At 35.8% G+C, this 27358-nt stretch overlaps 2 protein-coding genes across 9 annotated transcripts in view; one reads left to right on the forward strand and one right to left on the reverse strand.

The window, feature by feature from the left end:
• The window catches only part of LOC127948884 (CD48 antigen-like), a 101061-nt gene extending 82539 nt beyond the window's left edge, over positions 1-18522 (reverse strand). Inside the window, exons 1-5 of one of the 2 annotated variants that reach the window (XM_052545712.1) lie at positions 17959-18522; positions 17430-17735; positions 16626-16886; positions 14763-14852; positions 13569-14166 (exon numbers count right to left, since the gene is read on the reverse strand). In XM_052545712.1, the coding sequence (XP_052401672.1) occupies positions 14153-14166; positions 14763-14852; positions 16626-16886; positions 17430-17735; positions 17959-18055 (768 nt within the window). In that variant the 5' untranslated portion in view covers positions 18056-18522 and the 3' untranslated portion in view covers positions 13569-14152. Of the gene's footprint in view, positions 1-13568; positions 14167-14762; positions 14853-16625; positions 16887-17429; positions 17736-17958 lie in introns of those variants that run through there. The other variant, XM_052545713.1, reaches the window with a different exon arrangement.
• LOC127948878 (carcinoembryonic antigen-related cell adhesion molecule 5) overlaps positions 1-27358 on the forward strand; it is a 151917-nt gene that overhangs the window by 70808 nt on the left and 53751 nt on the right. For 2 of the 7 annotated variants that reach the window (XM_052545682.1, XM_052545684.1), the window contains exon 6: positions 23542-23793. In XM_052545682.1, the coding sequence (XP_052401642.1) occupies positions 23542-23793 (252 nt within the window). Of the gene's footprint in view, positions 1-23541; positions 23836-23940; positions 24181-24287; positions 24447-25085; positions 27111-27358 lie in introns of those variants that run through there. The other 5 variants (XM_052545683.1, XM_052545688.1, XM_052545686.1 and 2 more) reach the window with 4 other exon arrangements.

Raw genomic sequence — 27358 nt, forward strand, 5'->3', positions numbered from 1 at the left:
GAATGTAAGATGGGCAAGTCCCTATCTTCTTTCTTAGCCACCAGATCCGGTGCCCGCTCATGGGGGTCGGAAGCCCGCATTTGCAGTTACTTTCTTCCTGATGAGAGGGCGCGACGCGCTCTCTGTCTTTCTCTGAGGAGATTGATGTGGAAAGGTGTCGATGAGCTCGCCAGTTGCACAAGCACCAGTCACACAAGCATATTATGCCTAATATTAAAATAAGCAGCATTAATGAAGAGTGGAGCTCACGCAGTCAGCTCTCAGGGAGCTGATTGTGCTTTTCTCGCTGTTAAGCGCTCTGCTCTCGCCGGGCATGCTCCGAGGAGTGTGTCCGAGCATGCGATCTTGCGGTCGCGGTCTCGCTGGTGCTGAGGCACGGCGGCGACCGCGATAGCTGCCAGTGTTCCAGGGCGCAGCGATCTCCGGCAAGCGCTTCTCTTACTTACCGCCCGGAAACGTAGCGGTGCTGAGAGGCTTCCTACCTCTACATCCCCTGCCGGTCCGCCACCTCAGGGTACCGAGCTAGTAGCTCTAGGCGCACCAGAGGCCAGTCTCGCAAGATTGGTTCCCTTAGGAGGTCACATGGCGGTGTGGGAGCCCCTGCCAAGTGTACTTCACGGGGTCCTGCCCCGAGCAGGCTCTGGTCTAGTCTTCCTAGCTAACGATGTGGGTCTGAGGACTGTCGTTTTTAGGAGACTTCAGCTATGAGAGTCCTGATGCTGCGGCTCAGGACGTGGCCATGCTTCGTGCACTTCGTTATTTTCTGCAAGACCTAAGAGGTCACCATGTGTTGGTGCGCACGACAACACAGCGGTGGTCTCTTACATCAATCACCAAGGAGGTCTGCACTCATGCCATTTATAAAACTAGCGTACCAGATCCTTGTGTGGGCCCAGGAAGAATTCCTCTCGCCTAGGGCAGTTCACATTCCTGGGCATCTTAATATGGGAGCAGACATCCTGTTGAGGCAGGGGCCGAGATCCGGGGAATGGCGGCTTCACACTGAGGTGATGAAGCAGAGTTGGAGAGGTTGGCCAGACTCTGGTGGATCTGTTGCGACTCGAGAGACATCGCACTGTCCCCTCTGGCTTCCTCTGACTCATCCAGCTCCACTGGGGCTGGACGCCATGGTACAGACATGGCCAAGGCTTCATCTGTACATTTTCCCCCGATTGCTCTGCTCTCGGGAGTTCTGGAGAGAGTGCACGGGACGGAGTCCGGCTGCTGTTAGTAGCCCCGTTCTGGACGGGCCGGGTATGGTTCCTGGGCCTGATTTCTCTTTTTGACGGCACTCCATGGGAGGTTCCCGTCAGGAGAGATCTCCTCTCGCAGGCGGAGGGTGCACCCCCGCATGGAGCTTAGAGGCTGTAGATGTTGTCTCTGAGGAGGCACAACTCTTAGCTTCCGGTCTTTCAACAGAGGTTGTAAGACCGTTCTCCAATCCAGAGCTCCCTAAATGAGGAAACTGTATGCCTTGAAGTGAAAGCTTTTCACTTCTTGGTGCGGAGACCGCAAGCTCGACCCAGTTAACTGCCTGGATGGTAAAGTGCTGGAGTTCCTGCAGGATTTCCACAGGGTTGACCCACTCCACCCTGAAGGTCTCCATGGTGGCCTACTGCACCCCTCTCGGTGGCCAGTCAGTGGGCAGAAACCCTCTGGTTACATGTTACCTCTAGGGTGCGCTGAGGCTGAGGTCTCCGGCCAGAAGAAGCTATGTTAAGTGGTGATCAGGTTGATATCCTAAGCCTCGAGTCTTCTGATCTCCCCTCTCCTGGGGGTCAAGACTCACTCCTTCTGAAGTTTGGCCATTGGACGGGTTGTCCCCAATTTCTGTCAGGCTCCTTATACTTCTCTTGCTTTAGCTGTGCACTTCCACACTAGGCATAGATTTGAAAGTCTGGCGGCATGGGCATTCTTGTTCCCCATTCGTTCACGATGCAGCTCGAGTTCCTGAAGAGGAACGTCTAAGGTTACATATGTAACCCTGCTTCCTCGAAGGAACAAGACGCTGCGTCGCAGTGCCACACTTCCGGCATCTCTGGCCGGCGCTTGATTCATCCTTTGAGGCTGATTACCGGCTTCGCCGCTCATGCTTTTATGCTTCCTGGTCTCTGACGTCACCCGCCTATGACGTCTCACACTTCCATTGGACTGATTATACACGTTATTCAGAGACGTCACGCTGGACACGTTCCCCATTCATTCTCGACGCAGCGTCTCGTTCCTTCGAGGAACCAGGGTTACATATGTAACCTTAGACGTTTTCATCTTGCCACTTTCTTAATGAAGAAAAACACATATTTACCCAAATTAATCAAAATGGATTTATTGCATTTTGGAGCCAAACTCTTTATGCCTGCAATTATTTGACCAAAAATACAGAAAAAATGTAATATTGTGATATATTATTACAATTTAAAATAATTGTTTATAAATGTATTATACTTTAAATTATTTAAATTAAAATTCAAAATGTATTTCTGTGATGCAAAGCTGAATTTTTAGGATCATTATCACATGATCCTTTAGAAATCATTCTAATATGATGGTTCATTATCAAAGTTGGAAACAGTTCTGCTGCTTAATGTTTTTTCAGAACATGTGATACTTTTATAGGATACTTTGATGAATAAAAAGTAAAAAAAAAAAAAAAAAAAAAGGAGCTATGTTTTTAAAATATAAATATTTTGCAATAACAATATACACTACTGGTCAGTAATTTTGGTGTCAGTAATTTTTTTCTTTCTTTTTTTTTTTTAAATAAAATCGATACTTTTATTCAGCAGGGATGTGTTAAATTGATAAAAAGTGATAGTAAAGAAAATGTATTATTAGAATCTATTATTATAAATTATTTTTATATATAATTATTTTTTATTTTTTACCTTTTATTCATCAAATATATTAGACAGCAGAACTGTTTCCAACAATCTTAATAAATCAGAATATTAGAATGATTTCTAAATGATCATGTGATAGACTGGATGTTACATGTGACACTGGAGTAATGATGCTGAAAATTCAGCTTTGCATCACAGGAATAAATTATGTTTTTAAAGTATATTCAAATAGAAAACTATTATTTTAAGTTGTAATAATATTTCACAATATTACTGTTTTTTCTGTATTTTTGATCAAATAAATGCAGGCTTGATGAGCAGAAGAAACTTCTTTCAAAAACATTAAAAATAGTAATGTTTCCAAACTTTTGGTCTGTACTATATATATATATATATATATATATATATATATATATATATATATATATATATATATATATATATATACACACTTACAGAAAGTCAAATATACAGTAAGAGAGACGAGATTAACGTTTAATATTTACATTCTAAAAATTCATAGTGGGAAAAGATTCTTTAGATTATTAAAATATTCTTCACACTAAGAAAAAATGGTGCTGACTGAAAATGTACAGATCTTTGATTAACCTTTTTTTCTTTTTTTTAGATTTATTTTTTTAGCTGACAGAGAATCTTTATCTTATTTATAGTCTTATTTGCTAATTCAATCAAGCACTCATTTGTTGGCTTTAAACATCTAGTTCAAAACTGGCTCAAATTAGAATTTATATTTATATATTTTTTTATGCTGGATAAAGAGGTGAACACGGATTTAAAGGCAGATCTGAACTTAAACATGCTACTGTATTTTCAGATTTTTTTTTTTTTTTCAGAAATGTCAGGTTAGGAACAATATTTTTTAATATTATACATTTTTTTAATTCATATTGGTTATTACAATGGTTTATTTTTAATTGAAATGTATGTATGTATGTATGTATGTATGTCTTATTAGGGGCCAAGCACCAAAGGTGCATAGGACCCTATTGTGTTTGTTCCTGTTCTTATTATTATTATTCTTCCGACTGGGAGTCTAAGGCAGCCCATAGAACCGATTGCGGCAAAGTTGTAATGGTTTGACATTCTGATATAGGACAGTGCCAACATTAAGTACACCAATTTTGGTGGGTCAAAGACATTCCCTCTAGCACCACCAACTATCCAAAATTTCACTTTAATTTTGTTAATAACTCTTTAACCGTAAGGCCAATCAACAAAATTCTTTTTTCCTCTGATTTCTGAGCTCATGCCGATTCGATTGCATCCTATGAAGTAATTTTCCGTCATAGAAATATGGCCGCCATTTTGAATTTTTTGAAAAACCTACTTTTTTGAACTCGTCCTAGACGGTTTGTTCGATTCACACGAAAATTGAACCAGATCATCTTCAGTCAGTACTGACCAAAAGTTATGCAACTCAAATTGATTCGTCAAACCGTTTTCGATAAACGCTCAAACAAATTTTACATAGCGCTTACAAAAACAGTCGTAAGGCTATATCTCTGCAACGATTTATCCTATTCAGACCAAACCTGGTACATGTCATAACAAGCATGACCTGAGGCTACTTGCTGCGTTTCAGCACAGCACCACCTACTGGTCCGGAGATATGAAAAATATTTGCTTATAAGTTCTAAAAACTTTGTCCAAAAATCATAAAATTGGTCTTGCTAGATTCGGGGCAACATGCCGAGTCGACTGATATCCAATTTTACCATTTTGGCCATTTTGACTGTCGGCCATTTTGAATTTTGTGCTAAAATGCTGTATTTTCAGAACGCATCAACGGATTGTTACAAAACATGGTATGGATCATCAGCACAATGTCCTGAAGGAGTGTGAGAAGTTTCGAAACCTAGTGGTGATAATCTTTTTTTAAATGCTTATAACTTTGAGTGTGGTTGACTTATTTTCACGAGACTCCTGAAACCTTACCGAGTCCTACGATACCAAACATGCTAGGTTTTGCCTTACAGTTTGTTTAGCGTTTAAAAACGATTTGGATATATCTTCGAAACCGCTTGTCTGATCGAGACGAAACCACCGTCAGAAGTTCGGAAACATAGGTCGATAGCTATATGTTAATGCCCAAATGCGAAAATATTGATAGTAAGGGGTAGTAAAATTCAATCAAAGTCAAGAGTCAGTCATTTTTTATGTGATTTTTCATATAAATGTCTATAACTCTGAAGTGAATTGAGATATTTTCACCAAAATTGACACACATATGTATGGGCTCACTCTGAGGACACACAAAAAAAATGGTGGGACTGAGCCTCTTGGTGGCGCTATAATAGAACAAAACATGAAATTCCCATTGACTTCAATGCAGTTTTCTGAAATAGAATGCTATACTAAACAAATACATTGGTGTAATATTACGAGACTCAGAATGTGCCAACAACACCATCCCCTGAAGGTACTCAAAATATTTCGAAACGTTATAACAAAATTTCCACAAAGGCTTATAACTTTTGAATAAATCTGGCTATTGAAATGTCGCTGGTTTTAATAGATTCCTTGGGTCAAGCCGAGAACATAGATACCAAGTTTTCATTATTTGGCCAAACTTCCTGTCCGCCATCTTGATTTTCAGTCAAAACCTACTTTTTCGAACTCCTCATTGTCCGTTGGTCCGATTTTCAACAAAATTGAATCATATCATCTTCAGACTGAGCCACCTAAAAGATATGGATTTCGTGTCGATATACAAAACGGTTCTCATTTAGCGCATCAACGAATTTGCTAGAAGGATGCCAACATGCATTTGACACTGTATCTCAGCAAAGCTTTGACATTTTTGCACCAAACATTGTATGTGTCATTGTCACCTCATACTGACCATTCCAAACTAATTTGGTAACAGCGCCACCTATTGGTCACACGTGATAAGACAATAAATCCTATTACTACTTATTGTGTTTATTGTTTTCAAACCATTTTGCCTAAAATAATCTTAAAACGGCTTTAATTACTCATTCCTGCCGTTCGTCTGAAGCTTGCTTCTGTAGTTCTTGGCCCCGTTATTGTTGCTTGCAGCTATATTTATTATTATTATTATTATTATTATTATTTATGCTTTCATATTTATTCTGATGAAAATCCTGGTCCCCATTTGTGACAACTTATCCTACACAGTGTGCTGACAAGCCTGTTGTTAGGAGTCAGTGCGTGTTAAAGCAACACCATAACATTTGCTCATGCTTCCTTCACGACGGTGATCAGCACATTGATCGTTAGTTTAAAAGGCTGTAAGACAAGAGCCTCTTCATTTGAATAACCGTTTAGACGTGAAGTAGACTTGGGAATTAGCTTTTGGACTTTGGGTGTCGAAACAAACATGGTGCACATGATTAAAGCCAATTTCAGAAAACGTTTAACTTGTTTTTGAGCGCTCCGTTTTAGACTTTACTTTACAACCCGTTGCCTCTTTCAGCTTGCGCCCATCCGATATTGGATTGTGTTCAGTCTCGTGTCAGATCACACTGGCTGTGTTCGAAATGCTTTACTGTATTTTTACAGTATAAATTTTCTGTATGCATAAAATTCATGGATGACCTACTATATTTACCAGAATCGGCTGAATAAAACTCAAGTAGCCTACACTTAAATCAGTACAGAAGCTGTGTTTGGAATGGCATACTACCACACAACTCCTATGCAGTATGCTGCGTGTATACTGTGAATAGTGCGAGAATGTTCTGTATGCATGGAATGCATTGATTACCTGCTGCAATTGCTGAAATCTGATGTATGCATCTGAAAACACTGCATGGGATACTGTTTCCAAGAACGCAACGCACTCCCTGTAATGTTTCTTTCTCAAACGAGTGAGTGAGTGAAATGGAGGCGGGGAATAGTCATTCTAAAACACTTTTATACATACATGTTACTGTAAACTGCAATCTATCGCTGTGTATCTAAAAACAATACGGTAAGTAGGTCATACATTGTACTTTAATCTCTACACACGTTTGCGATCAAGTCAAATGACATCATCTCTATAGTGCTTTATACAGTACAGTTTATTTCAAAGATATTGAATAATACAAATATTTAAGTAATATAATATATAAATAATTTGACGGAAGAGACTATTTACAATAACTCCGCACACCAATGCCTGGCTATGATAAACAGTACTGCAAAAGATGACAATTAATCTGTAATATCACTAGTGCAGCGGGTAAAAGATGTATGATGAATGATTTTGTCACGAGCAACCCGAGTTCAAACCCGCTCTTTACCAAAATTTGTTCTAGGCTACTCCTTTTCCCACCACATATTAGTTCAGAAAGGCATATATTTTCAATAAAAATAAAGGAAATATCTGAAAACTGGAAATAAAACGTCTCATTAATGATACAGTGTTATTAGGTGGTTAGTGGTATAAGAGTTGGTTAACCACTGAAATAATTTTAGAGACATTAATGATACAGTGTTATTAGGTGGTTAGTGGTATAAGAGTTGTTCAACCACTGAAATAATTTTAGAGACATTATGTTAAGGAAAAAAAAAAACTACATTGTGTTGCTTTAAATCAACCGTATCACTTTTATGTTCAATAATGGCAGAATAGAATATTTAACTGTGTTCAGCCGTTTTGTCTAAGGTTAATGTCTAATCAGAAATGGGCTTTTAAAAAGAAACCAACCCTGAAAAAATTAAATAAATGCTAATATAAATTTGTCTTATAGCTGCAGAGATATATAAATCAGATCTACTCGAGGGAACATCCTGCACCCTGCAGCTGGCAACAAGAAACACTGACAAATCTAATGAGATCAAATGGATACATCTCTCTAGTGATGCCGTGATTCACAGGAAAAATGGCAAGATCAGGAAAAACACTCCAGGTCTAACAATGGAAGAAGATGGATCATTAACATTTGAAAGTGTTAGTCTGAAGAACACCGGCAGATATACATACACTGTTTTTAATAAAGAAGGTACACAGATTGATGCTGGAGAAAAAGAAATTCATGTTTATGGTAAGAGGACAAATATTTAAACCCTTTCACCATAATAACAAAATACGACCATACATTTTATTGTAGTAGGAGGAAATAACTATCATGTTTCTTTCACAGCAAACGCTCCTAAACCTACTTTGAAGGTCAACAACAAAGATGGGATCACTACACTCACCTGTGACTTTGGAGAACGTACAGATCTGACTGTATCCTGGTATAAAGAAGACAATATCATCCAGAATGAAAACAACCCAGAACTTCTCTTGACATCTGCTCAAGTACAGGAGAATAAACCGTACTCCTGCAGTGTGAGCAATCCTGTCAGCAAAGAGCAAAGTGACAGGACAAGAGCATCACGTAAGTTGTTCTTATTTCATATGCTTCTCACGCCGCCAGACCCCTGCTCTCTCACACACACGTCTGTCAGGAGCTTTGTGAAGAGCAGAAAATAGTAGTTTTCATCTGGCCACTTTCTTGGTAAAGAAAACACATTTTTACTCAAATTAATCTAAATTGATTCATTGCATTTTAGAACCAAACTCTTCAAATATATTATATTGTTATGTTTCATAATAAATTCTGATTAAATTAAACTTTTGAATGAAACTGTCAGTACTGTCATAGGGCTCCCTCTGCTGGTGTGAGTTACAGAGCTCACTAATGGCACAATAGAATAGTTTTATAGAAGGTTAGTGACTAAACAGAAATCCGCTTTTAAAAAGAAACACACCCTGAAAAATATTAATTCTCTATAATGTTTGCCTATTCCTCATAGTAAACTACTTATGAGTGCATGCATCCTGCTTTGATTTATTCAATGCTACAGTAATATCATCTTATTACAGCCTTAAAGATGTGCATACAAGAGCTACTAGAGGGATCGTCCTGCACCATCCAGCTGCCAACAAGAAACAAAGAAAAACCTAGTGAGATAAGATGGACCCATCTCTCTAGTGGTGACTTCATTCACAGGAAAAATGGGACGATCAGGACAAGCACAACAGGTCTAACAATGGAAGAAGATGGATCATTAACATTTGAAAGTGTTAGTATGAAGAACACCGGCAGATATACATACACTGTTTTTAATGCTGAAGGTACACTGATTGATGCTGGAGAAAAGGAAATTAACGTTTATGGTAAGATCACAAATATTTGTACCACCATAATTACATAATGAGATTGTATATTTCTACAGTAGTAAGGAAAAATTGACTACTGGCTGTTAAATTATTAGAAAAATAATGCACACCCGAGGTGGTGATGCAGACATATTTTTCTTTTCTTTTTATTAATCAATGGCCCGGAGTCAATTATTCCGCTTATACTACCTTAAAGCATCGATCAGATTATATATTTAAAGGAATTTGTCCTGTTTTTGTACTTAAATCACTAGGATTGTGAGTAGGATTATTTCTTCCCCTCATCCAATGCCTCTTTTGCTGTTTCCAAAATGTCATTTTAAAGCTGCTAATGGAGTCTTGAGCTGCTGATAGCATTCTTCTACAGTTATTAATGAAGTTATTATAACGAGAGTGAGAGAGACAGAGACATAATAAGGAAGAGAAAGCAAGAGAGAGAGAGATAGAGAGCTTTTGGGAATTAGGCTACTGTACCTCTGTGCGTCCCTCAACAGTGTTCTGCAGTTGCGTCTTGAAACAGTGCTGTTATTACCTCGCTAGTGAGAAATTTCATGTTTATTTACTTTCGGAAATGAATCTGCCATGTTGTTGGTTTTGTTAGTCCTGTACTTTCCTTTATCACAGTTTTACTATGTGAGTATTCAACGGCCTAGTTAATGCAGGAGCGTGCGCACACACACAGGGGTAGCTTTGACATTCAGTAATCGACAAACTGTTGGTTATTGAATATAATTAACAGTTCTACTCCGCCATCATTGAGTCTGCCCTGTGTCCTTCAATAACTGTCTGGTTTGGTTCAGCTACAAAATCAGACATCAGAAGACTACAGAGAACGGTTTGGACTGCTGAAAGGATTATTGGTGCTCTCCTGCCCACCTTTCAAGAACTGTATACATCCAGAGAGTGGAAAAAGACCCATCCCTGGCACTTCAGAGCCACAAATACCCAGACAGTCAGGCACAAGAACAGTTTCTTCACCCAGGCAATCTAGCTCATGAACAGTTAAGTGTTCCCCACTTATCCAATAAAAACGTGCAATGTCCTTATATTTATTTGTTTACCCTCCATCCTAGTAAATCCCTGCATCTTACTCAATCCTATTCCATTATCATTTATAGCACAAATGTTTGTAAACATTTGTTTTGCAAATGTTGTTGTCTCTGTGTACTGGAAGCGTATGTCACTAAAACAAATCCCTTGTATGTGCAAGCATACTTGGCAATAAAGCTCATTCTGATTCTAAAAACCCAGTTCAATGGACAGGAACTAAAGCAGGGAAGATAACGAGGGACAGACAGGTGAAAGCAATAGCCCCTTTCACACTGCGATTCCGGAGTAATGTGTCCTGGCAATCGTTTCACCGAGTCGCTAGATTTTGCACTTTCACACTGCCAGTGATTTCCTGGAATATGTGCCTGCGTTCACACACAACCCGTAAAGGTCTCGTACTGACACAGGACATCACGGTGTGACGTGTAATGTACAAGGCGAAAACGCCAGGCGGGTTAACTTTCACTTAAGCTAGCGAACGATCTCAGCTTCAGCGTGGAAAGTGAGGAACTACCTGATCTCTGCTTCGTTACAGTTTGCAAATATTTTTTACATTGTGAATGTTGATCTGCCATCAAATCACACAGTAAAAAAGTTGTGAGATAATGCGCGTCATCACTAGTCTTTACGGCATTAGTTCTGGCTTTTGTTCACACAGTGCTCATTCAGGGACTGAACCCGGCAATGTTACTAGGTCCTCGACACGGGACATGTTTGCTTTCACACAGAAATGTACAGTTTTCAGTTAACTGTAATAATGGAAAGTACAGGACTAACAAAAAAACAACAACAACATGACAGATGATTTTCCGAAAAGGAAAATACACATGACATTTCTCACTTGCGAGTTAATAACAGCACTGTTTCGAGATGCAGCTGCAGAACACTGTTGAGAGACGCACAGAGGTACAGTAGCCTAATTCACAAAAGCTCTCTCTATCTCTCTCTCTCTCTCTCTCACTCACTCACTCACTCACTCACTCACTCACTCACTCACACTCTCTCTCTCTCTCACACACACACACACACACTCTCTCTCTGTTTGTCTCTGTCTCTCTCACTCTTTTCCTAATTACTTCATTAATAGCTGCATTAGAATGCTATCAATGGCTCAAGCCTCCATGACCAGCTTTAAAATGAAGTTTTGGAAACAGCAAAAGAGGCGTTCATCTGATCAATATCTTGAGGTGTGGTAACAGTAGTATAATCAGAATAATTGACTCAGAGCCATTGAATTATTAGAAAAATAATGCACACCCAAGGTGTAACTCCCCTTTGCGTACTCTTTTTCTAATAATTAAATGCCTCGGAGTGATTTATTCCTTACATATATTAATACCCCTAGAGATTTCTGTGAGAAAAATATCTCTGTATTATATTCCCATTCATATTTACAATTTAAGCGCACCAGGGTGACAATGCTTCCTGTTCTATATGATTATAAATATATATATAAAAAAGCCAAAACGTCTATAAGAAAAATTATAAAAAGAAAACATCTTTCACCACACATTGTTTGGGAGGCTTTCATGAAAAATTAAGAAAAGAAAAAGCTATTTTCTGAAGGATTTAAGGATCCTAAAATGTTAATTATGTGTGTTTTGCTTGAAGAGAAAAACCATACGTTTCTGTTTACTTTCTTACTTTCTTTCATTCGTTCATTCACTCATTTAATCATTTATCATTGAATCATTTTATTAGTACATTTAATAATTTGCAATAACTATTATAGCCATTTAGATACATTACTTTCTATCTTTGTACTTTCTACATTACTATTGATTCATTACTTAATTGGTCATTTATATTGTAGCTATTCTTTATTTATTTTTTTATAATTTTCATTGTTGTTTAGTCTTATGGTTGTGTGGTTTCTAGGTCTGTTTGTCTTCATGAATAAGAAATAAGAGGGAATGTTTATGGAGATTTAAAGTTTATGGAATGTTGTTGTTGTGAAGAGGTTTGGTGTAACATTACTTGTTGGATTTGTGCTGGTCAGACGAAGTCTGAGCATTGAAACAAACACAGCTAAGATTATTCAATAAACTCTGCTACTTTTTATCATCACTCTGTCTCCTGCTTCTGCTCTTTACTGGCTTCTTGGCTTCTTGACTGATAGAAGACTGTTAATACAGTTGTGGGTACCAGACAAGAATTGCTGTTGACAGGTTTTGGGCATTATATAATTTTGTTGTTCTGAAAGTTCATCATTGAATTCAGTGATGTCATCGTCCAGTTTAGTTCAGTTTAAATAGTATCTTTCGAATCAAGTCAATGATATTGCTGAAAAATAAGTGTACCCAATTATGCAAACCAGAGGTGAGAGTAGCAAGGAACCAAAAATTTGGTGACAGAATGGAGAAACCAGACTCAGTCGGGGGGTCAGTTCTGTTCTGGCCATGGTATGAAATTCTGTTAAAATGATTATAGGCTATTATATACAGACTTCTCTTAAACAGTTATAATTATTTAATGAATTATTGGGTTATTTCAAATTAATTGTTATATTTAATCATTTCATCAACATATATAGCTACCTATAACAAATAATATTGCTATTAATAGGGATGTGCACAAGTTTTCTGAAAAGACAACGACGACTGATAATGTAAACATGATCGGTCATGATTAGCCTATGTGTGATGCTACTTTTTGCTGACTTCAAAACTCAGTACCAACTCTAAAATGAGTCAGATAGGGAGCTTTATTTATAATTTTATTTATCATTAAGACTTGTTTCTCTGGATAATGTTATATGAAGCACCATAACTTCAAACAAGTTATACTTGAAGCCCGCCCTCAGAGAAATACTGAAAATATTGCTATAAATCATAGCAACACCTCCCCCTTTACCCTTTGGACATGGATTAAACAATCAAATTAGTCAGATTAGTTTTAGAGATGACATCAGAAATATGGTGGGAATTAAGTTATATTTTATATTACAGGCTTAGGGACCTGTTCTGTAAAAACAAAACACTAAAGTGTAAGCTCCAGTCCACAGACAAACAAAATGAAATATAAACAAATACACTAGCCTTGTGAAAAGTGTTGTGACAGAACCATGGTACAACGGGATCACTGAGGCACAGGTGCATTTGATAAGACTTTTTTTCTAAAACTTTTTTTTTTCTTTCCTACTGTACATCTGCGTTTCACAATTGACCTTTAACTTTGGTCAGTTGTTGACACGATCACGGAAGTGAGTTGATTATGTTCTATTTGATACAATTTTATGTTACAGATTAATGGAGCAAATGAAAATGGATAAAATTACATTATATATTTTGAGACATTTTGTCTTGTTAATATTTTTATTCAATGAACATATTTAAATAACAATAGATTTATTGAACAAATTATCATTATTCATCAAAATGACCAGAAAAAAGAACAAACTTTTTGATTGAACAAACTGATTGTTCTGAACAAGAATTAGCTTACAAAAAAAAAAAAGAAAAAAAAAAAGCATAAATCATTGTCGTGTAAATATACCCTCAATCCCAGAACCAGGTGAAAAACATCAACATTTTAAAAATACACAGTACAGACCAAAAGTCTGGACACACCTTCTCATTCAAAAAGTTTTCTTTATTTTCATGACTGATGGGAGTGATGGGGTGCTGCGCCAGATGATCTGGCCTCCACAGTCACCGGACCTGAACCCAATCCAGATGGTTTAGGGGTGAGCTGGACCGCAGACAGAAGGCAAAAGGGCCAACAAGTGCTAAGCATCTCTTGGGGAACTCCTTCAAGACTGTTGAAGACCATTTCAGGTGACTACCTCTTGAAGCTCATCAAGAGAATGCCAAGAGTGTGCAAAGCAGTAATCAAAGCAAAAGGTGGCTACTCTGAAGAACCTAGAACATGACATATTTTCAGTTGTTTCACACTTTTTTGTTATGTATATAATTCCATATATAATTCCACATGTGTTAATTCATAGTCATGAAAATAAAGAAAACTCTTTGGATGAGAAGGTTGTCCAAACGTTTGGTCTGTACTATATATATATATATATATATATATGGTCCAGCAGACACAGAGGTCAAAAAGCAACAGTCAAAGTTATGAAGGCACAGATAGTTTAGAGCTCCAGTTGTTTCAGTAAAACCGGGATTCAGAATCAGCCTCTCATTGCTGAGGGAGGGAAAAACAAGAAAAATGCATTTAATTTAATGTACATTTTAAAAACATAGCTGAAGTTGATCATAGATTAAAATATATTTGATTTGTCTGTGATATTGCACATAATATGTAGGATATTTATGATATTGCACATAATACTTCCACAAGGAATTAAGAAAATAAACTACTCTGGAAGTCTTGTTAAATCATAATTGACCTTATTTACTTTATTTATACAAATGTTTTATTGTGGACATTTCATAATTTTATTTTATTCAAAAAAATTAAATAATAATAATCTTCATAATCAAAAGCTCTTTCCTTTTCTGCTGATGTGACTCAGGCAGCACAGGCTGCTGGATAATGTTAATGCATAATTTAAGCATTTAAAATTATTTAAGCATTTTTATTAAACAAAATCACATTTAGGGCTGATGTTGTTCAACGATTCAATCAAATTCATCGTTTCACTCAAAAATATGTCACAATACGCATTTATCAACTCACCACAAGTTTTTACAATGTTTGAGTTTTAACAAAATGGTAAGCACAGATGAAAGAAATACATTTTAAATGTTTTAAAAGATAAAAAACACCAGTAGTCTTACCGTGACAACAAGGAGGTATAAACAGGAAAAGGATGATAAAAACCATGCTGATTGAAACAGTGGCAATCCAAATAACAAATCCTCGTAAATCTAATGAAAACAAAAAAATAACAATACAATACATTACAATACACCTTGATTGTTAACCATGGTTGAAATTTGTCTTTGACCACACCAGCAAAACCAAACACAGTTACAAACACATACTACAAAACACGTAAATACCATTATACTAAATCACATACCTTTTTGATTAACAAATCCAATTGCAAAAGGTACAAAAGATCTTTATAAATATTTGTCTTTGCTCTAGACATTAATAATCGCTTCCTAGAGTGCAATAAAACAAGCTGATCACACAGAGGATGAGTTGGGTCTTTAAAAATAATCTACGCTTCCCCAACACATCTTGAGGTGTAATAATAAATGTTAAGCTCATAAAGCATTTTCACAACCGTGCACCTTTAAGTGGTTAGATCACTATGTCATTATTCTTACTATGATCAACGTCTAGAAACGTCAGGACATCGGTAAAACAGAGCATGTGACATCAGGGTTTCAACTGCAAATTAAACTATAAAACTACTTTCTGTTCATCACGTTCAGTACGTATAAAAACAGGTGTGTGTGTGTGTGTGTGTGTGTGTGTGTGTGTGTGTGTATATATATATATATATATATATATATATATATATATATATATATATTTATATATATTATCCTACAATACTATGACGTTGTTTAAAACTAGGCTAAAACTGGTTTATGTCTTTTACAAACACACTCGAAATGCAAACTGCAAATACAGAGGAAGTTCAGAAACAGAAACCACAAACATATGACATAGGTTTGGTCTTTCATTAAGTGTTCAGCATTTATTGCTGCTATCTTGTGTTTATCTTAGTGTCTCTCCAAAAATAATAATAATTCAAATAAGTCCTGTGTGGAAGAGAGCATATCAGGGCTTTAAAATTAAAATTAAAATGTTAAACTTAATTTAAGAACACCCAAGAAAAGTATTTTTCTGAAATGTAAAGTGGCTGAAAAGTTTAGTGTATTTGTGTATCATTCATTCTTCCAATAGATTACACTTTCATTGACATTTTAATACCTAATCCTAATGCAATGACATTCAGATATTTTAAGCATTTTAAGCTATGACCTTGTTTAAAACTAGGTTAAAACTAGCTGTGTATAAAATGTATTTTATAAACAAACTCGAGATGCAAACTGCAAACTACAGAGGAAGTTCAGAAACAGAAACCACAAACATGCAGCATTTAGTTGGTCTTTCACTAAGCGTTCAGCATTTATTGCTGCTATCTTGTGTAAGTTCATGGCAAATATTCAATGTCAAGGTCTGGTACAGACACGCAAGACTAGCATCAAGACTAGCAAAACCACAAAGAACCACCACTGTATAGTGCATGACAAATGACCATACCAGGTGAAGACAGGTCAGAGCTCAGTCTGCCTCTCTACATTGATTTAAACTTTAGTGTCTCTAAAACAATAATTACATTAATAATAATGCAAATAATGCCTTGTGTGGAAAAGAGTATCTGAGGGTTAAAAAAAATTTGAATTAAAATGTAAAACTTAATTTGGAGAACACCCGGGAAACGTATTTTAATGAAATGTTAAGTATGTGTTTGTGCTTCTAACAGATTACATTTTTATTGACATTTTAATATCTAATGCAATGACATTCAGATATTTTAAGCATGAATATGAATACTTGTTGGATGCAATTACAATTTCTGAAGAGAAAAGAGCAAACAACCTAACCAAAGCATCACCTAAACAATAAATAAAAAAACATTCTCAGAGGTTTTCCTCTTTACTTGTTGAAATAAATCTTACCTTTAAACAGATCTCTCTCAAAGACCGGATCACTGGTTTTCTCACTCACTGCATTCTCGAGTGTGCATGTGTAGAAGAAATCTGGATTTCCTTGTTTTTCAACTTTGATTAATTCTCCTTTTGGACTCTGGGGTGACCCCTTCAGTGTTTCACCAGCTGAATTCTTCCAGATGATCGTTTCACTGTACTCACATATTAAATACACCGCATCAGGGTTAACTTTAATCTTCTCTATTTTTATCACAGGTTTGGGGACCAGTGCTGTGAAAGAAACAATGAAAACTTCAATGATGGTATCAGACTGTAATATCATAGTAATCAATCATAACTCACACTAAGAAAGCATCATTGTATTATCATGTTTTAGGGTATGTAATATATTATTCTTGGAAGTACTTCGGCACCATGGTACAGTATATATCACAGCACCATGGTATCTGAATCTGATGCCATCAGAGTACCGTAGTACTGCCACAATGCAGTGACATAATTACTTAATACACGTAATTGTACAGAATTAATATCACATCTCCTGGTATTTTTACATTATAACAATGCATGTCAAAACACGTGATAATTCCTTGCTACCATTTGTTAGCATTATAATAGTTTTTACAATATGTTTTTTATTGCAACTAAAACATATACTGACAATATGAAAAAAAAATCTTTTTTTTTACATTCAAAGATTGTTTTTAAAAAAAGTTGACAGGATGATTAGCTGTAGTATGTTTAGTAAAAACATCATAAAAAAATATTTTACAGTATCAATAGTAATGAATATAATAATCAATATCCTCTCACCCAACACTTCCAACTTGAATTGTTGTTCCTGTTCTTTACTGTTGATGTCGATTGTATAAAGTCCACTATGTTCAAAATTTAAATTAGTTATAGTGATTTGTCCAGTTTTCTCATCAAGAGTTGTGACGTCTCTGAATCTCGGATTCGGGGCGGAAACACCATCAACTTCATCCCATTCAATCGCTTTTAGAACAGATTCAGTGCTGCTTCTGTGTTTCCATATAATACTGCTGACAGGATGACGTATTCTGGTTGCACCAAAAGACACTTTACCTCCAACTTCACCAAAAACTTTCACTTCTTGACCTAATGTATAAAATATGAAAATGTTAACCTTAAATAAGCAAGTATCACTAGTCATTTAAATGTATAACTTATTCCCTAAAGTAATTTATAACTTATTAACTACAGTCATTTATCATTTAACTAGGTTATACTTCAATATAATTTAAATCTAAATATTTTAGGGTCTACAAAAACAGATCTTCAATAAAATAATCTTTCATATAACCTTAAAAAAGAGATGTACCTGAAACAGCTTCTGTGGTGATGAACACAACGCAGACGATGACCAACAGCAAACATCGTAGAGACATTTTTTTGTTGTTGTTATACAGATGACACATTGATGCACTTTTCCACTTTTCTTTCAGAATGACATTTATACACTTAAAACTGGATGTAAGAACAATTTAGAGGAAGTTCAAAAGCTGAAACCAAACCGGATGCTATAGGTTGCTAAAGCTGCTCTCTTATGTGCAAAAATGGCAAATGCTTGAATTCAGACCAAAGTGTGTGTTTGTGTTCAGGAAGACTACTAACCACGACCCACATGATCACTATACATAGTGCATGAAAAATGACCACGAACAGATGTCTGGGCAAAACACGATTAGAAGGAAACATTATTTTAATAGAAACATTTTACAGAAGAAAAATGCATTTTTTTACTTTCATCCAAATCAGGGTAAAAGGTCAAATTAATCTTAATTGAAATTAAATATAATAATAAAACCCCTACTATTCTATGTTCTTCATATTCGTATCTCTTTCAGACCTGAAATTAACTATAATTAACGTTTTCCTTAGTGCTGTTCCAAGTATATTTTCCAAAGTTTTTTTACTTTCATCCAAATCAGGGTAAAAGGTAAAATTAATCTTAATTGAAATTAAATATATTAATTGAGTAGCTTATTTATATACAGTTACCAGAGCTGATTACTTTTTTATGTAATCAGTCCACTCTTTAATTACTTTTAAATTACTTTTGTCATAACTGTTTAAACACACGTTGATTTAAATACAATATATGTGACTTATCCCTAACGAAGCCTACTCTACAGCGCTAAGAGATAAACCCTTAACCGTTATACAATGGACACGTTAATGAACATTTATCCAGTATTTCTCAGAATGTCTTTTACACATCCAAGACACAAACAGAAACTGTAAGATTGTGTTGGTCTCCATTATGACCAAGAAACTCCCTACAGTACACTGTGCATAGAGTGTGTCTGTGATTAACACTGTTCACAACTTTACAAAAACATGAACTAGGAGCTCTCGATGCTCTCCAGACAGTGCAATCACAAACACACACTGGAGAGTTGCCAATATCATATTATTACAGTTTCAGCTTAGGACTCTTCTTCTATGGCTGCTGGACTGGAGTGTGAAACAAAAGAACAGGATAAAGAAAAGAGGGGAAAAAATACATATATTTAAAAACCCCTACTATTCTATGTTCTTCATATTCGTATCTCTTTCAGACCTGAAATTAACTATAATTAACGTTTTCCTTAGTGCTGTTCCAAGTATATTTTCCAAAGTAAGTTTAAGTTTACTTTTTTCTAATACTTCTTTTAATATTATTCTCTTAATTTCATATGCAAGACATTGTATTATTATATGTTTTACTGATTCAGGTTGGTTATAATGTTTACATAAACCATTTGTGTGTTCACCCATTAAATGCAGAGTCTTATTGAGCCCTGTATGTTCTTTTCTGAGACGGGCAATGACTGTTTCTTTTTTTACTCATTTCTCTTCCTACACCAACTTTAAATATTATAAAAATGTATTAGTGTATCATTAATATCCCAGTATTCCTGGCATAGATTTTGTGTATGTACCTTTATTATAGTCTTGGCTTCATATTTACATAACTTAATTTAGATATATGTTCTTTGAGATGTGAGAGATTGTTTTGCTTAAAGATCTACCTCTTTATTTCCTTTCACACCTACATAAGCAGGCACCCAAATACATGACACATTTGCACCATTTGCTAAGGGCTCTCTATTCACTGCGTGAAAAAAGATGTGTTGCGTGGGCAGGGTTGCCAGGTTTTCACTGCAAAAACCGTCCAATTGCGACTCTAAATTAGTTCTAAACTAGCACAGACGCTTTTCAGTGGCGATCCAACGGTGTAAACACATATTTTTAGGTCGGTTTCCCCTGGTACAAGTCGTACCCCAGGGTTAAATATCACGTTAATGGGGTCGCTTTAACCCGCCGACATGAAAAACTTCCCGCGGTAAAAGTTTTAAAGTACCGCAGTTACGCGGGAAACCGCGGATCTGGCAACACTTGTGAGAACAGGGTCAGTTGTTAATCTCACTGCTTTAAGAGCGCGCAGCATTATTATTTTTTTAGTTTGGTTCTGCATAATCACTGACATCTTTAGTTGATGATTCTGCATTATCGACAGCTCCCTAAATGCAAACTTTCTGTTCTCTTTTCTGTTTGTGAACGGAAGTTATTCCTGTGTCGACGAGCAGGTGGTCAAAAGGAATATATTCTGGAATATATTTGCTGTTTGCAGAAGAGCAATGAGCTGCCAACACAGTCTCTTATTTCTATTCCTCTCTGGCTTCATTACTGTAATCACTGGTAAGTTATGGATTCATTTTGTGTAGATATTTTAATGAACTGAACTAAAACAGTCCGTTTTGCAAATCTTAGATTAAACTGCTGCATTTCGAGTTTGTGCACATCCGCCTTCACTAGAAGACACTTACATAATGTCATATATATATAGAGAGAGAGACCAGATGAACATTTAATCTTTGCATTTTACAAATACATCGATTATTTAGATTTATTTAGTTCTTCACATTAAGAAAATAAAACGGTTCTGCCTGAAAATGGTTTTGATAGTAATGTTCATTGGTGAACCTTTTTTATTTTATTACTATTATTATTATTTTTTTAGGGCGGACCCACTTTATATTAAGTGGCCTTAACTACTATGTACTTACATTTTAATTAATGATTTAGTACAATGTACTTATTGTGTACATGTTTTTACATTGTACTTATATTTAAAAACAACAACATGTAATTACATCTGTATTTAATTTCTGTAATTACATTTATAATTACACTGTTGAGCCATACTTTACACCTTAACCCACCCTTAAACTTACCCATACCTCCAAACCTCTCCCTAACCTTACCCCATCCCACCTCAATAGCAGCAAAAGTGTTTTACAATACAATATGAACACAGTAAGTAAATTGTACTTATTTTTTATGTAAGTACATAGTAGTTAAGGCCACCTAATATAAAGTGGGACCATTAAAATAAATTATAGAAATGATATGCTGGATAAATAGGTGAATGCAGATTTAAAGGCAGATTTGAACTTTAACATTGCACTGTATTTTCAGAACAGATTTTTTTTGTTTTATTCATTTTATTTTATGGTTTTATAATAGTTCTGATATTTTTATTTTGATAAAAAGCCTGGTCCCCATTTGTGACATCTTATCCCACACAAAAGATTATTTTGTGTGTTTGGTGTAATAGAATATACATGCTTCATTGCTCAAATTTAATTTAATTTTTTTTTTAAATACTGTAGATTATTGTAGGTCCTCTATGCCTCGCCTCTCTCAAAGGTGTCGTTTTTTTTTTTAAGCACTCATTGGAAATATAACGACCCTTTCTATATTCGCGAGCTTCATCTTTCAAAATGAATTTAATGAAGACAGTTAATAATGTCCTTAGTTTTACCATCAGTTCAAGAACAAAGAGGACAGAGTCACGTGACAGACAGTGATTAAGATCGTATGTTTGCAGTAACAAGCCACTGACGGTTAAACAGCTGACTCCACCAGTTTAAACATAAAACCATGTCTGCATTTGTGATCGAAGAAACGTCAAATAACAAATGCTACTCTATACTGCTCAAAACTTGTGTTTGAATCATCAGTGACAAATTCTTTAAATATAAAAAAGCGTACATACAATCTGTGAGTCATAACAGACATCATTGTAATCTATTCTCCCAGAATCAGGAAACAGTCCTCCATAAAATGCGTTTGACACATCTGAATATTTGGGTTCAACTGTTCTGGAACAGTGTTGTTAATACATAACATTTGATTTCTAGTCTTGTCCTCTTTTGGAAGGACAAAATGTAGTTTTGCTTTCACAATGAAACACAGCATCTCCACAACATGGAAGTGCAGCATGCCATGGGAGGGCAAAGTATCAAAAGTTACATTTAGTCATAAATGCCATGTCTTTTTATCAATCTGTCATCCCTGATATGCAATGAAATGCAATACAATACGAGCTATCATTCTTTATTATTTACCAGTCAAATTTGTAACTGAGACCAGATGAAATACCTTAATTTTATATATATATATATATATATATATATATATATATATATATATATATATATATATATATATATATATATACAAGCCGTCTTGCATCTAACCATACAGGTGCACACTACGCACACTCTGGCGACTCCGCAGTGAGTCATGGACATAGGACAAAGCAAGTGTAAATATATTTCCTATTCTATATTTCCATCTTGTAATGCTGCTTGTTTAGGTTTTTATTTTATTTAAATGTTTAATATAAATTATTAAATAAATACATTGTCTAATTGTGTCTATACTGGACGCGAGAGTTGTCGTGCCATGCCCAACTGCGCTTAAAGTCTGTCAAAATTTGATGACACCACACTACAGTTGCAAATCATCTGAAAGTAGTGTCAGTACACTTCTTCATAAATAGAACGAGGCATCAGTTTACTGATGGGGATTGTGTCGCATCACACCGCTTCCAGTGTAAGTGAGCCGCACAATAGTAACACTGCTGTAGGTTGCTTTTTGGTGGGTGTGCTTGTGCTGCTGCGGACTTGTTCATATCGTAGGGTGAAACATTTCTCTCGGAAGCATGTCTCTATGGCAAACACGCGGGGGGAGGGTTGAGCCCATTTGGAAATATGGGGTCAATGTAAACTACACATTCGAGTTAATCAAATTTATTTATCGCCCAGCCCTACGACATAGTGATGTTGTTACGAGTGGTTGACTTAACTTTTATAAAGAATATGTCTTTAAATTTGAGACTTTAGTCTTTGAAACTTCGTTATGCACCTAGAGCTTTTAATACTACAAAGAGAATGGAATATTGAAATTTCATCTAAACTACATTGTGTTGTTTTAAATCAACCATATTGTTTTTATGGTCAAAAACGGCCGAACAGAATATTTAACTGAGTTCAGCCGTTTAGTCTAAAGCAGTGGTTTTCAACCTGTGGGCTGCGGCCCCCTAGTGGGTCGCGATGGTATTACAGGTGGGCCGCCAATTACTATTAAAAGAAATAGTAATATTTTTCATATATGTAAAATGTCTGTCATAACATAATGACATAATTTTTTTTTAACTAGATAAGAAAAAAAAATATTAAACTAATTATGTTTCCACTATTCAAGCTCTCTGATTGGTTTAAGAATAAACCGCCAATTTATCTTAGATATTTTTGCTGCATATGCTACAGAACAAGAGGAGTTGTACCAAGCGGTGCTGCCAGGCTGAGTTATTTTCTGTTCATTGCCAGTTCATTCAATACAGTCAGTTAACAATCTAGCTTCTATTTTATTAACCCAACAATAGGGGGGGACAGTTCATTTTTTTGCAGTGGGCCGCACAAACATATGTGTTTGGTTGTGTGGTCCAAGAGTTCAAAAAGGTTGGGAATCACTGGTCTAAAGTTAAGGTCTAATCAGAAATGGGCTTTTGAAAAGAAACCAACCTTGAGAAATCTGAAATAAATGCTGATATAAATGTTTTCTCTTATAGTTTCAGAGATATATAAAACAGATCTACTCGAGGGAACGTCCTGCACCATAAAGCTTCAAACTAGAAACACTGACAAATCTTATGAGATCACATGGACCCATCTCTCTAGTGATGCTGTGATTCAGAGGAAAAATGGGAAGATCAGGAAAAACACTCCAGGTCTAACAATGGAAGAAGATGGATCATTAACATTTGAAAGTGTTAGTCTGAAGAACAGCGGCAGATATACATACACTGTTTTTAATAATGAAGGTACACAGCTTGATGCTGGAGAAAAGGAAATTAAGGTTTATGGTAAGATCGTATTATTTAAACCCTTCTGCCATAATAACAAAATAAAACTGTATGTTTCTATTGTAGTTTCAGTAGTAGGAAATAACCACCATGTTTCTTTTACAGCAAACGCTCCTAAACCTACTATGAAGATCTACTGTGAAGATGGGATCACTACTCTCACCTGTGACTTTAGACACCGTACAGATCTGACTGTATCCTGGTATAAAGAAGATAATATCATCCAGAATGAAAACAACTCAGAACTTCTCTTGACATCTGCTCAAGCACAGGAGAATAAACCGTACTCCTGCAGTGTGAGCAATCCTGTCAGCAATGAGAAAAGTGATAGCATTACAGTTTCTTGTAAGTCATTTTTTCACATCCTTTCTTCAATGAGTTTGTTTCAGTTTTTTGGATTTCTAACAGCTTCATAACATTTGTTTTTTGTCTTGCCGGTCCTACAACTAAAGGCGACCCAGGTCCCAGATTATTACCCATATTATTTGGCTTTGATTTCTGGGTAATGGTGAGTATTTTAGCAGGTTCAGGAGCCCTTCTTCTGCTGCTGCTATGTGTCCTTATCATCTGCGTATGTCGAAGCTGTAGACAAAGCAAGCAGCACCAAAAAGGTAAGAGATGTCTTCATCACCGTGAGCATTTGCATTTTCAGCAAAAGGGAGACTGATCAAAATATGAAGCTGTTCTTTTTGAGCTTTAAAAGTTCACACCACAGTCCTCCATAGTCAAAAACGTGTTTAAATGCCAATTCATAAACTTACATTTATTAATTTAGCAGATGCTTTTATATATATTAAATATATTATATTTACTATCTATTAAATGAAATAGTATTATATTATATTATATTATATTATATTATATTATATTATATTATATTATATTATATTATATTATATTATAGATACTGGATATAGGATTACACCAAGATATTGGCACTGGCCATCAAAAAAAAAAAAAAACATTCAGTCGAAATTAAAGGGCTTTTCAGACTGGCTGTTCTTGATTTGGTTGAAAGCTAATAAATAATAAAATTGCATGAAAACTGAAAATGGGAAAGCATAATTAATTGGAATTAAATGTAAATTGTGATATGATTCGTACTTTTCAGTATGAGATGCTTAAACTAGAACACTTGTTAAAAAAGTTTAATAAACAAAGATCCGTGTACATTTTAATGTCTTCATAAATTATTGAAATATTGGCAATAATGGCAATTGTATGAAAATCTTTTCTTTGATATCTTTCAGATGAGAAGGAGTTCAGACTGAAGAATCTTCAAGTTCCAGCTTCTACCAAAACAGATCCAGACACAGTGGAAACATCTTTACAACTGACAACTTAATTGTTCATACTTCTATAATCTAAGCTCTGCGGACCCAGATACGGGTCCAAAATCACCTTAAAAATGTTTATAATTCATTTACATAGCCTTCCCTATATGGTATCAGCCCCTTATATGGGTTTATTTGAAAATTTAGAGTCTCTAAGAACTGCTTAGAATAGTATTCGTCCTACATGTGAATTTCCACAAATTTATTTTTCACAAAACAGTCAAGTTATTTATCACAAGAAAGCTGTCAGAAATTCTCAGGAATTTGACAGATCAAAGATCTAAATGATCACAGATCAAATGGTTAGATTATGTTCTCTTCTTTCAAACGAGACCATTTTCACATTTCTGCGCGCTTCCATTGCTGAGATATATGGCATTTTCCAGACACACATCAGGGAGAAAAAAAAAGACACACTTTTTGCTCTAACCTTTTACAACTCAGTGCTGCCCAGTGGTATGTAGATTACATCAGATTACATGTCAGTAATATCAATTTTTGAATGTGGCTATGAATATTTGGCATATGGCCAAACATTAAAATTTAATGGATTTAAACATTTGTTTAATTACACTGTAAATACCTCTGCAGATATTTACAGTCATGTTCCCCATGTACATACTATGTACTTATTATAGTAATTACAATGACTATGTAATAACTAGGTACTAAACCTGAACCTACCCCTAAATCTAACCCTACCCCATGAAGTTACCTTGTATTACCAGAACTTTATTAGATAAATACACTGTAAGTACACTATAAGTACATGTTAAGTTCATGTGCTGTAAAATAAAGTGCAACCTATATTTGTTATGTCCATATTATGTATAGGAATACATAGGTGTTGTTCAATAAAACCATGTAATTACTTGGTTTTTATATTTTATTTGTACCAATTACTTTTGCCTCATCGTTAGTTTATATAAAAAATCAATACTAAAGTCTTGTTTTCACTGAGATCTATTTGTGTTACTAAAAATATCAGATTACTCAATTATCAAAATAATCAGTAGATTACTTGAATACCAAAATAATCATTAGTTACAGTCTTAGATTAGTTAAAATATTTAGTATTTTGTCATTGAAAAACTCTTAAATATTCTATTAAAATATTGCCCTTCAGTGTTTCTCCAGCTGAATACTTCCAGATGATCGTTTCATTGTACTCGCATACTAAATAAACAGCATCTGGGTTAACAGAAGGTCATTGCTGAAAGGGCTGGTTGTTCACAGAGGAATGTATTGAAATATATTCATAGAAAGTTGACTGAAAGGAAATGGTGTGGTAGGAAATGGTGCACAAGGGACAGGGATGACCACAGCCTTGAGACGATTGTCAGGAAAAGCTGATTCAGGAACGTGGGAGAGCTTCACAAGGAGTTGACTGAAGACAGAGTCAGCACATTAATTGTCACCACACTCAGACGTCTTCAGGAAAAGGGCTACAGCTGTCACATTCCTAGAACCAAGTCACTCCTGATCCAGAGAATAACATCTGAAGCATTTCACCTGGAGTAAGGAGAAAAAGAACTGGTCCACAGTCCTCTTTTCAGATGAACGTAAATTTAGCATTTCATTTGGAAATCAACATCTGGAGTCTGGAGGAAGACTGGAGAGGCACAGAATCCAAAGTCCAGTGTGAAGCTTTATGGGGATGCTGATTTCCTCTTCCAGCAGGAAGTTAGCACCTCCCCAATGTGCCAAAACCACTTCCAAGTGCTTGATTGGCCAGCCAACTCACCTGACCTGGATCTCACAGAGAATCTATGGGCTTTTGTGAAGAGGAAGAAGAGTAACACATGACAAACAAAACAGAGGAGCTGAAGTCTGCTAAGTCTGCTGACTCAGCAGTGCCACAGACTGATCACCTTCATGCCATGCCACAGTTAAGCCCCAACCAAGTATTGAGTGCATAAATAAACCTACTTTGGATTTTAATTTGTCTTTTTCTTTAAAAGTTTCCTACTTTTTATTTTTCTAAGCTGTAAGTCACCATCAGAATTAAAACTAAAAACTTCAGTCTGTGTGCAGTGAATCTAGAATATAAGAAAGTTAGCATTTTTTTTTTTAATTAAAAAAACAGGCACAATTGAGGCAGCTACCAGCTCCTCTTAGGACCCCGGGGTCAGGAGTCATAGCAATACACACACAGAGAACGTATAAACGCCAGTGGCAGCACCATCGTC

The sequence above is a fragment of the Carassius gibelio genome, chromosome B1 (assembly GCF_023724105.1).
Source record: "Carassius gibelio isolate Cgi1373 ecotype wild population from Czech Republic chromosome B1, carGib1.2-hapl.c, whole genome shotgun sequence".
Taxonomy (NCBI): domain Eukaryota; kingdom Metazoa; phylum Chordata; class Actinopteri; order Cypriniformes; family Cyprinidae; genus Carassius; species Carassius gibelio.